The 10,966-nt window shown below is 35.7% G+C and overlaps 1 protein-coding gene across 1 annotated transcript; it reads right to left on the bottom strand.

Moving 5' to 3' along the window:
* Positions 1–4,060: 4,060 nt before the first annotated feature.
* Positions 4,061–10,592, bottom strand: LOC126691710 (calcium-transporting ATPase 1, endoplasmic reticulum-type-like). Its single transcript, XM_050386811.1, has 8 exons — positions 8,833–10,592; positions 8,535–8,631; positions 8,133–8,254; positions 7,599–7,877; positions 7,117–7,494; positions 6,547–6,656; positions 5,354–5,582; positions 4,061–4,951 (listed from the first exon to the last, which is right to left on the bottom strand). The coding sequence occupies exons 1-8, from the start codon at positions 10,252–10,254 to the stop codon at positions 4,370–4,372; spliced, it is 3,219 nt and encodes a 1,072-aa protein (XP_050242768.1). The 5' UTR covers positions 10,255–10,592; the 3' UTR covers positions 4,061–4,369.
* Positions 10,593–10,966: the final 374 nt, after the last annotated feature.

The raw sequence follows: 10,966 nt of genomic DNA, 5'->3' as shown, positions 1-10,966 counted from the left end.
CAAATTAATTGATGGCATGGCTATCGATCTTTGATTACCTTGAAATTTTGTAAGTATGAAGAATATACAAAGATAATATAATACAACAATGGGTTTGCCTAAATCATTAAATTTTTAAATTTTATATATAATAATGATTTTTTTTTCTAGATCAGGGTGGTCCTGTGACCACCTTGGCTCTAACGTGGAGCCGCCATTGCTGACAAACAGACAAATCTATCATGATCACAAAGATGGAATTTTTAACTTGGACATCCAGCACCTAACCAACAAGCCCCAGATGGACTCTTTTTTTTTTTTTTTTGGTGGAGAGTGGGGGATAATTTGATACTTGGGGTCAAGAAATTTAATCCCTAGATATTTTCATTGAAAATACTAAAATGTGTTAACCAATTGAGTTATAAGGTTCTTAGTTTAGATGGACTTTTAAGTGCTCCCAAGGCTAGGCCTACCACGAGGCCAATTAGGCGGTCGCCTAAGGCCCCAAATTTTAACCAATAGAGATATTTATATACCTATAAGAATATTAATTAGGCCCTAAATATTAACCAATAGATGAAAAAAATAGTAATGCAATGGACACAACAAAATCAAATTGTTACAATAATTTCACAACATTCCTAAATTAACATATCAACTCAGACATGGGCTTACCACAATCTCTAATTAAATTTTTTTGCTATGCTAATTTAGGAATGTTGTGAAATTGTTGTGTTGCATTAATCAAAAAAAAAAAAAATTTAGAGTAATATTACGTCCATCACATTTTCACAACAAATTTTAGGTAGTAATCTGTTATTGATAGGTAAAAAAAAGATGTTAGCAGTGGATCCAGATTAGAAACAATAATAGATTACCACTTAAAATTTGTTATGAAAATATTATGAATCTAACATTATTCAATTGTTTATAGATGAAAAAAAAGGGGGAAATTGGCAAAGAGTAGGTGGACCATGTCCACTCATTTCTTTGTTTTAATTATTTCTTTAATCTTCGTAGCTTTTCATATATATACTAGTTGTTAACATTAAAAAATGTATATAATTTAAGTTTTGTGAAAAATTAATCAAGTTACAAAAGAGCTCTCTAGATAATTTGTTACTAGCAATGAACACAATATAATAATAATGAAAAAGTGAAAATCTACAAAAACAAATAAAAAATATTTCCAAAAAAAATTATTAATATAAAATTAGATGAACAACTCACATATGAACATGAAATTCATTAAAAAAAATTACATCTAAACAAATTATAAGAATAGATTTTAAATGAAAAATATCATTTAATTAAGTTTAAATATATGGTTCAAAAAGAACATAATGGACTATCTCATGGTCATAGCTGTCAAGCTTGATTTGCTGATACACAAGGCGACATGTGTTTTGGTGTTATACGATGTCTTAATTTCTTGTAAAACTGGTTAATCCAGCTCAGTAAACAGCTGACCAAGTAAAAGAAAATACCATTAAAGAAAGAAAATTTGAGGCCTGGGTCAAATAGATTGGCGTGGAGGTCGTCATATGCATGATTACACGATGGAGAGTTTGTTACTATGTTAGTTGCCTAGCTATCTTCTTCATCCTTTGTTTTTTCCATTGGAGATGATCTAATTCTCTAGTGCACAAATCATATGGGACTCTTCTGGGGTCCCATAAGGCCATAACGTGTGGATGTATACTACATTTCCCAAAATTCTAGAGCAGCTCGAAAGTACTCTCGACAAGTTATTATATTTGTAGGAAGAAATTTGGTGTGTATGCTCTTTTTTTTCCATTCTAAAAATCTTGAAAAGTTGGAAGGAAGATACAACTACAAAATGCATGAGCAAAGTCCATGTTTTGAGTCAAGGGGTTGTGACAGTGGGTTTGGGTGACGATGTTGAATATTAATTGGTTGATCACAGAGGTTGACAAACATAACAATCCCTTATGCTACATCCGGAACTTCTTTTAACTCACAAATTCTCAGATTTTTTTTAATTATTAATTGTAACTCATTATTGAATACAAATCTTATGTATTACTTTTTGTGTTTTATTTTATACCCTACCAACTCTGGTATGCCATATGTTTGATTTTAGTTATTGAGAATATTAAGTCCACCACATTTTCACAATAAATCATAGTTGTTATTAACTGTTATTGATGGACAAAAAAATAATTTCAGTGATGAGTTCAAATTAAAACCTATAACAAATTATGACTTAAAATTTGTTGTAAAAGTGTTGTAAACATAGTAGTTTTCTTATTGAAGCTGAAAGGAATCTAAGGAAACCATAGGTGACTAATTAAGATTGTATCAAGATGATGGAAAGATGTGCAAGGTATTTGAAGGCAGCAGTCCATCGTGCTATCTCATGGTGGTTCAAGACTACACAAATTAGCCTAGAGGAAACAAAATAGTAGCTTTGCAAAGAGTCTGTTTCATGGCTAAGACTTGGCAGAGGCTGCAAGCCATACATGTGCTGAGGACACCAATTGGATTGCTGGGCCTGGGACAAGGCAGCCTTGCATGGGCTAGGTTGTGATCAAGTTGTTGTGCAATGAGTAGGTCAATAGGGCTAGGCTACCTGATTCTGTAGTGCGCTAGTTTAGTGTGGGAAACAAGAAATGGGCCGTGTTTAGCATGGCGAAGTGGGGCTATGTTTGCATATGAGTGATGATGTGATAAATGAGTTGGATGTGTTGTTTGGATGATGCTAGCCAGATTTAGAGGTAGCATGGGCATGGGCTAAACCCTCCGTATAGTGGTGCTCATGGGCAAAGCTTAATGTTGGGTAGCTGTGTTTGGGCTGCTAGACAATGTTTAAAAACTTAACCATTCAAGTAATAAAAAAAAAAAAAAAAAGGAATATGTTTAAGGTTTTTGAGGTTAAATTGAAGTTTGATCAAATGTCGAAACTTGACGATGTCATAATTAATTTAATTTACAATTAAATATATTCAATTTGTAAACATTAACAAAATTGTCTTAAAAAATCTGAATAATATTATACGAATTTCAAATGAATTTTCACTGTTTTTATAAGGTAATAGAAAATGATAATACATAAACAAGCCTAAATTAAATAAAATTGTTTAGTATCCCTCAAATTGAAATCATTTTAATATAAAGGTTAAAAAATATTGTTTTTGTCCCTAAAGTTTGCTTGAATTTCAGTTTTTGTCTCTAAACTTTAAAAAAATTGTTTTTCATCCCTAAGTTTTTTAAAGAATTTTTCTTTTCTTTTTTGAGTTTTTCAATAGTTTAGGGACGAAAAAAATAACTTTTAAAATTAAGATTTGGTAAATGTAACATTTTTAATAGTCTAGAGATGAAAAAAAAAATTACTGAAAATTTAAGGATGAAACAATATTTTAGCCTAATATAAAATAAGATCATTTTAAGAATAAATTTATAAATAGCACATTCTTACGGAAAAGTATAATTCATAAATAGCAAATAAATTTAGAAAACAATACAAATTCAAGGGTAATAAGATGTGGTAGAATAAAATTAAACTATTATCATTTCAAAACAAAGGTCACAACAATGTCGGCTAGCCTAGTAGTTGGTAACTTGGTATGCCTTAACTCTAATTTAATAACTTGGGGGGTTGAGGTTGGATTCTGAAAACCATGCTGCCAGGTTATTGAGCAAGGCTTGCTAAGGACTCGAACATGTGCAAACTATGTCAACAAGAAGTACGTCTAATGGGTTAATCAGAAAATAGAGGGTTAATTAAGCCTAGGTGGCCGTGTGTTTAGACTTTAGACTAAGTGAGGTAAAGTAATAAAATTTGGGGTGTTTACTCTTATGTGTTGTTTGCTTACATTGTATCTTGTGTTTACTTGATTCACACAAACTATTTTTATAAATGTGTTGAGTATTGGTTAATGGATGAGACTAATTAGGCAAAAAAAATTGGAGTGAAATACTCTCTATGACACCTAGAGATATGGTTAGAAAAAAATTCATGGATGTATTGGATTGGGGTTTCTTTTGAGGCACTATAAAATCATTGTAAACTCTTTATTTTTTGATAGGGAAGATTTTTTGCTACTAGCTCTCATAGATGTAAGCAAGCTGTCGAACCCCACAAATCTATGTGTTGGTTTCTTTTTATTTATCTATTCATTAATATTGAGAAGATCCAAAATCTTCAACTGACATTATAGGTATACATGATTAGATATATAGAAGCTGCATATATTTTGTTTACAACAAAAAGTGGAGGGGAGGGAATTGAGTCTTTTATGTACAAAAACAAGGAAAGTAAAATGAAAGGAAAATTATTGGAAAATTATTATAGTGAAGCCAGTTATTAAAGGCCCAGGTCATCCTCGTTGTAAAATGGGTTTTATGAACTGTATCTCCACAAGTTGTCTCATTCTGACTTGGGTTTTTTTGCCGTCTTTCTAGTCGATGCTTGAGACCCATTTTTACATCTCCCTATGAACTTCAGAACCTCATCAATCAGAATCACAGGGAATGCAACTATGAAAACCAAGAGCCATTCATTCAAGTTGAGGGGCACGATGCCAAATACGTGTGACAGGAATGGGACATAGAGGATCAAGAAGTGCAGGCCAAATGAGACAGACATGGCCAAAAGGAGCCAAGGGTTGACCCATGGGGGCATTGTTAACAGGCTTCCATCCTCGGAAAGGGCATTGAGGGAGTTGAACATTTCAATGGAAACCAACACAGAGAGTGAGAGTGTCATGGCTTTCACTTTCCCAGCTTTGAAATAATCGCAGGGGTCATCGAAAGAAACAAGTTGATTGCCTGCTGTGAAGGGTGAAGCAGTAAAATTTGTCCAGGTTGAACACTGCCCCCAGTTGGTAAGTTGTGAATATGTGACTAAGGTGTGACCATCTCCACTAAGGTCAATGCCCAGGAAGGAACCACAAGTATACCAAATGATAAATATACCAACTGTTGCCACCCCAACATACAGCCCAATGACCTGTGTAGGAAAAGTCAAGAGTGGATAAATTATAGATTCAATCAAAGTAGTGATTATCACAATCTCACTAGTGTACAACATCCATACACACTGTCGTTGTTCACGTTTTATTGTAGATATCACTAACGCAATTCTGGATATGATATGTATGAAGTGTACAATATTGAGTGTGTAACAAGATTTTTCCATTCAATTAAAATTTTGAGTCTTATCGGGAAAAAGGGCAGAAATCTTGAGTATTAAATCGACATAAAAGTCAAGAGCCTTATAGCTCAATGGTTTACCTGTTCTCCTTATAAAGGAAAACCAGGGTTGGAATCTGCCCTCCCCTGTTATTGTAACGATCGAATTATCAAAAAATAATCAAAAGAAAGTTTGGAACAGAAGTAAAAGGATAAATACCAGATAACGGAATAAAGTCCAGGCACTGATTAGAGAGTCATCGCTTCTACGAGGAGGTTTCTTCATTACATCCTTATCTGGAGGATTAAATCCCAGAGCAGTTGCAGGTGGCCCATCTGTAACAAGATTGACCCACAGAAGTTGAACAGGTAGCAGGCCTTCTGGAACACCTAAAGCTGCTGTTAGAAATATAGAGGCAACCTCACCAATGTTGGAGGAAATCATGTACCTGAAATAGGGTGGAACCACAAAAATACATGTTGCCATGTCTTAGTATCAAAATTAATAGGGTAAAATGGTAGTTGACTTAAAGGAAATTTCTATGATTTATTTATTAAACAAAGTTTAAGGGGTGCCCTTCAAAGTGCTACCGATCTTGGGTGTGCTAGGATTAGATAATTATACAAATTGACTTGCATAAGTGTTGACAATAAGTTATTTAGCCTATAATATTCCACTGTCAACAAGAAGTTTAGACTCAGTTCACACAAATACAAAATGAATAAGCTAAACAGTGGTGAATTACTAGTTTAAAAATTCACTTCAGAAGTCAGAATGCACGTCAGAAAATATATATGGATAATGAAAAAGATATTAGTAGAACGGGTAATATCGTATCAAAGGAGAAGGCAGAGGCCCACAAACACAGGATTTATAATTGTTAAAAACATTAGTCCAAGCCCTAGTTGGGAAATATCTGCAAAATCCAGAGAGGATGGTACCTAGTAATAATTTTATTATGATTTTATAGATGTTCCCTACCAAGCAATATATCAACAACCTCCAAGCCTTAATCCCAAAATTTTGCAGTCAGCTTACTAAGCAATATATCAATTATCCAATATAGAAGAGAAAAGAAAAGTCCAATGCAAAATGATTCCATTGACATAACACAGAAAACACTATATTCTCTGTGCCAATATGAAGGAAACCATGTTTTCTGTATCAATATGAAGGAGACTACAAATTTTAATATACAATTCCCCTAACAAAGTAAGTATGATATACACACAGGAAGTTCACAGGCTTCCAAACAAAGTAACAATGATATCATTTAGACTATTTCATATCAATAGAATAGGTCACCAAATAAGCCAAACTTCAATTATCTCTTAAGGCAAATAAGGTTATGGTACAACCTTCAAAGAGCTATGGATAAAAAAATAATAAAAACAAGAAAAAATAGAACCAACCTGATAAAAGCCTTCATGTTGTTGTAGATAGATCTGCCTTCACCAACAGCAGAGACAATTGTACTGAAATTATCATCTGACAACACCATGTCTGAAGATTCTTTCGCAACCTGAAAGAGGGAAAGAAATAATGATTATGATACAAAAATGGTGATTTACAAGGAACACAGGATGATAACAAGTTACAAATTTTGACCAAGAAACAAAGTTTTGGCATTACAAGTCAACCATAATACTGAATTCATACTCCCTTGTTCTGACTACTAGTGCATAGCATAGGTAACACAAATGCTGTTCAACAGTACCCCACTGTTATGAGTCTGTCAAATGCATCTCATTACTTTCTATACGATCAAATTGAAGATTTCCATTTTCTATAAATATGCCCTCTCTGGCCTCACTGTAATTCAAGGATTAATATTTGTGCACTTCTCCCCTGCTGATTTCTTTTAATGAGTTGGCTTTCCCACTGATTATGCCTTTTATTTAGGTTTACCAATCAACATGTCATGCACATCAAAATGTAGATTTGAGAAAATCATAAACTAAATAGAAAGAAGAAAAAAATACCTCTGTTCCAGAAATGCCCATTGCAATCCCAATATCAGCGAGTTTCAAGGCAGGTGCATCATTCACCCCATCACCTGTCATGGCAACCACCTCTCCATCCTCTTTCAGCAACCTCACAATCTCTTGTTTGTGCCCTGGTTCAGCCCTAGAAAATAGGAGACCACAGTTTTGTCTTAGATGGCCCTTCTGATCTTTCAGTTCCATGAACTGTTTTCCTGTTAAACTTTTTGAACTTATGTCTTCATTAGGTCCAAATACACCAATTTCTTGACATACAGCTTCAGCTGTATTCTTATTATCTCCCGTAATAACCATAACACGAATCCCAGCTGCTCTGCAGTCCTTAATTGCTTGGAAAACCTCTTCCCTAGGAGGGTCCTATGAAGATTTAGAAAATCGATCACGCAAGGTTAGGTCATTAATATAGAAATAACATGATGGACTAAGTAAAAAACAGTGGAATTAGCAATGTCAAGACTCACCCTCAGTCCGGCCAAACCAACAAAAATGAGGTCACTCTCAATTGATGGATAATTAGATGGATCAAGTAAAAGTGCATGGGCTGGGTGATCTTCACCATCGTAGGTTTCAAACTCACCAAGCTCTTCCTTGTATGCAAAACCAAGACAGCGTAATGCACCAGTAGACATCTCCTGAAGGGCATCTACAATGAGTTTCCTTGTATTCTGATCCAATGGTAAAACAGAACCATCAAGCAACTGAATCCTAGTGCTCCTCTCTAATACATTTTCTACAGCACCCTGCATTAGTTAAGCACTTTAAATTAGAATTCTATATCATTGTACAATTGACAAAGGGAATAACAAAGTTGTGAGAAAATTTGCAAATTATCGGCCTGTGTTAAACATCATTGTTTAATTTTGGAAACATTAAACAAGCTCTTGATTGTATTTTAAAATTTTAAGTTTTAAACACACCAAGCAACCACTTAAAACTGCATGTTCCGTATACTAAACCCCCACTTATACACACACATGCAGAAAAGGAGAGTATACCTTCACTAGCAATGACTTCTTCCCTGCACGTGAATTCACAATAACACCCATGGACTTCCTATCACGGTCAAACTCAAGAGATGCAATCCGAGGTTCATTTTCATTCCACAGCTGGCAGCAACCTGAATATTCATAAAATAATTTTTTACCAAAAAAAATGGCAGCAGACTGCATAAACTATCAAGGTTCTCTTTTTCTTTTTTCCCCTTTCTAAAGAGTGGATGGTGGGGTAAGAACTAAGAACATTAAATCCAAATACACACTTTTTTTTCACAATTTTTAATGTGTCATGCTATGATTAGTGTCAATAAAAGTGGTATCCGCGGTAGGTCCAGCGGTTCTTAAAAAAAATTGTGAAAAATTGTCTTCCTAGAATTAAGTTTGCCAGTTTCAATTACTTACGTAGCACATCATTCTTTGGTGATTTAGGAGATTTTGGTGTCATCGGTGCTTCATCAAATTTAGATCCTTCAGGATGGCCCATCTTCTCAACCAAAACCTGAAACGCATAGAGCAGGGCAGATTAATTAAGAATCTCAACAAAAATTTTAACTTTCTTTTGCAGAGCAGGGGCATATACAACAGTAATTCTAATACCATACAGTAACACCATTTGCAACAAAAAATAAACTTTAAGAAAAAAAAAATTTATCCCAATCACACAAGTTATTAGCAAACAAAAGGAAACAGAGAAAATCACCTTCAGAGCTGCCTCAGTAGGAATGCCATGGGCCATGTACTTATACTCTGCTTGAGCAATGTCAGCATCATTGCATAGAGCAGAGATTTTAGCAATCATTTGAAGATTAGCATCAAAATCAGTTGGCCAATCATGTATTTTACCATCAAATGGATTGTATGTAGTGCCATCAACCTTAAACGATCGCAAGCTATCAACACTGCTCCCCATAGCCACAAGCTTCGACACTGCCATCTGATTAGTAGTCAATGTACCAGTTTTATCAGAACAAATCACAGTGGTACATCCAAGAGTTTCAACACTTGGCAGCTTCCTCACAAGGGCATTCTTCTGAGCCATCTTTCTCGTCCCTAGTGCCAAACACGCTGTAATAACAGCCGGTAATCCTTCGGGGATAGCAGCCACAGCCAATGCCACGGCAATCTCGAAGTAATAAGTACACTTCTCGAATGAAAACTTGAAATTCTTAGGCCACCCATTTTCATTGTAATCCCAAGTGAGAAAGTACTTCACATTTATAATCCACACAACCGCACACGTAACTCCAATTATTTTTGTCAGAGTTTCACCAAACTCATTGAGTTTCTTTTTCAAAGGTGTGTCTTCTTCGCATAGCGAAGCCTCTTGAATTTGCTCGTGCACTTTCCCAATCTCTGTTTCCATTCCAGTCTGAGTAACCAAGCAAACGCAATTCCCATTCACAACTGTGGTTCCAGCAAAAACCATACACCTTTTTCCTTGAATGTCAGAGTCTTCTGGGACAGCTTTAGTGGTCTTATTCACAGCCGCACTCTCTCCAGTTAGAGACCCCTGTTCGATCCTCAAAGTCGAGCTAATCAATTGCAATACACGCATATCTGCAGGGACTTTATCACCAACCTTGAGCTCGACAATATCACCAGGCACGAGCTCCTTGGCAGGAAGATTAGCAATCCTCTTGCCATCTCGAATAACAGCGGCGTGCTCGGATTGAATCTCCTTAAGCGCTTCGAGTGCCCTTTCCGCATTGTTTTCCTGCCAAACTCCAACAATCGCGTTCACAATAAGGATCAAGAAAATCACCAACGGCTCCACGAAGGCAGTGATTTCCTTCTCAGCTCCCTTCTCGCCATCATACCAGGCAAGAATAAAGGAAATCACCGCCGCAACAAGTAGGATTCGAACCAAAGTGTCGTTGAACTGGTCGAGCACCAAAGCCCAAATCGACTGGGACTCATGCTTCTCCAAGTCGTTGTAGCCATAAGTTAAGATCCTCTTCTCTACATCATGGGATCGAAGACCAATTTTTTTGTTCACACCGAAGTGTTTTTCACATTCTGCAACATCTTTAGCCCACGCTGGGAACACTTGTCGATTGGCACGTCGAGGACTAACGATTTCTCGAGCACCGTTCTCTTGTCCTCCTCCTCCTCCTCTCCCCATTGATGAAATCAAAGATTATGGAACAACAAAAACTCTTAGAGCTTCAGTTTATAAAAGATTTCAAAAACTTAAGCTTTAGCTCTTCCCCACTTTAACGAGCTCCGAATGGTTTTTTTTTTTTTTTGTGTGTGTGTGTGTTTAAAGTAATAGTTTAAAGTGACAAAAAGATAATAGCTTTCAATGATTCGAAGTGGGCACGCTCAAAAATCGAGAAATGGGTGCTTTTTCCAGTGTGCTTCCCACAATCTGTCTCTGTATATAGTGAAATATAGAATTCGAGCCTTCGGGGAGGGGCTCACTGGTTCTGAGTCTGAGGTTGTTTGTGACATTGTGTGTTTGACTTAAAAAGGAGAGGGTAACGAATTGTCGGGCCAATTAAGAAATATTAAGGAAGTTTCCTGGTAACCCTCCGTGTGATTATAATACTAAGGAGGAGGGTGAAGGCGTGACGTTTGCTAAGATCTGTCAAATTCAGCATTAGTTCATTCTTGTAAACCTGGTGAAGGTCGTTTCAGATGCCTTTGAAATGTAAAAAAGTTGAGCGTGTTCATGACTGCCCGAAAGGCTAAGCAATCCTTGAAGTTGAAGATGATAAAAACGGGTTTCACCTGTGTTAGGAAGAAGTGAAAGCAACTAAAGTTCAATAAAAACTTAGATTTTTTTTATGGGTTAATCTTGTTGTATAGAAATTTGAAGAAAAAGTGGTTTGATT

Source organism: Quercus robur, chromosome 7, assembly GCF_932294415.1.
Source record: "Quercus robur chromosome 7, dhQueRobu3.1, whole genome shotgun sequence".
Taxonomy (NCBI): domain Eukaryota; kingdom Viridiplantae; phylum Streptophyta; class Magnoliopsida; order Fagales; family Fagaceae; genus Quercus; species Quercus robur.
The sequence above is the reverse complement of the archived record's forward strand: the minus strand, read 5'-3'. Positions and strand labels throughout refer to the sequence as shown.

What these genes read in the sequence shown, in the direction of transcription:
- LOC126691710 (XM_050386811.1), bottom strand. Translation starts at nt 10,254, where the DNA reads ATGGGGAGAGGAGGAGGAGGAGGACAAGAGAACGGTGCTCGAGAAATC. An exon ending in AGAAGTCATTGCTAGTGAAG is followed by an intron (nt 7,878 to 8,132) that starts GTATACTCTCCT and finishes TAACTAATGCAG; the next exon opens with GGTGCTGTAGAAAATGTATT. An exon ending in GGACTTTATTCCGTTATCTG is followed by an intron (nt 4,952 to 5,353) that starts GTATTTATCCTT and finishes TTTCCTACACAG; the next exon opens with GTCATTGGGCTGTATGTTGG.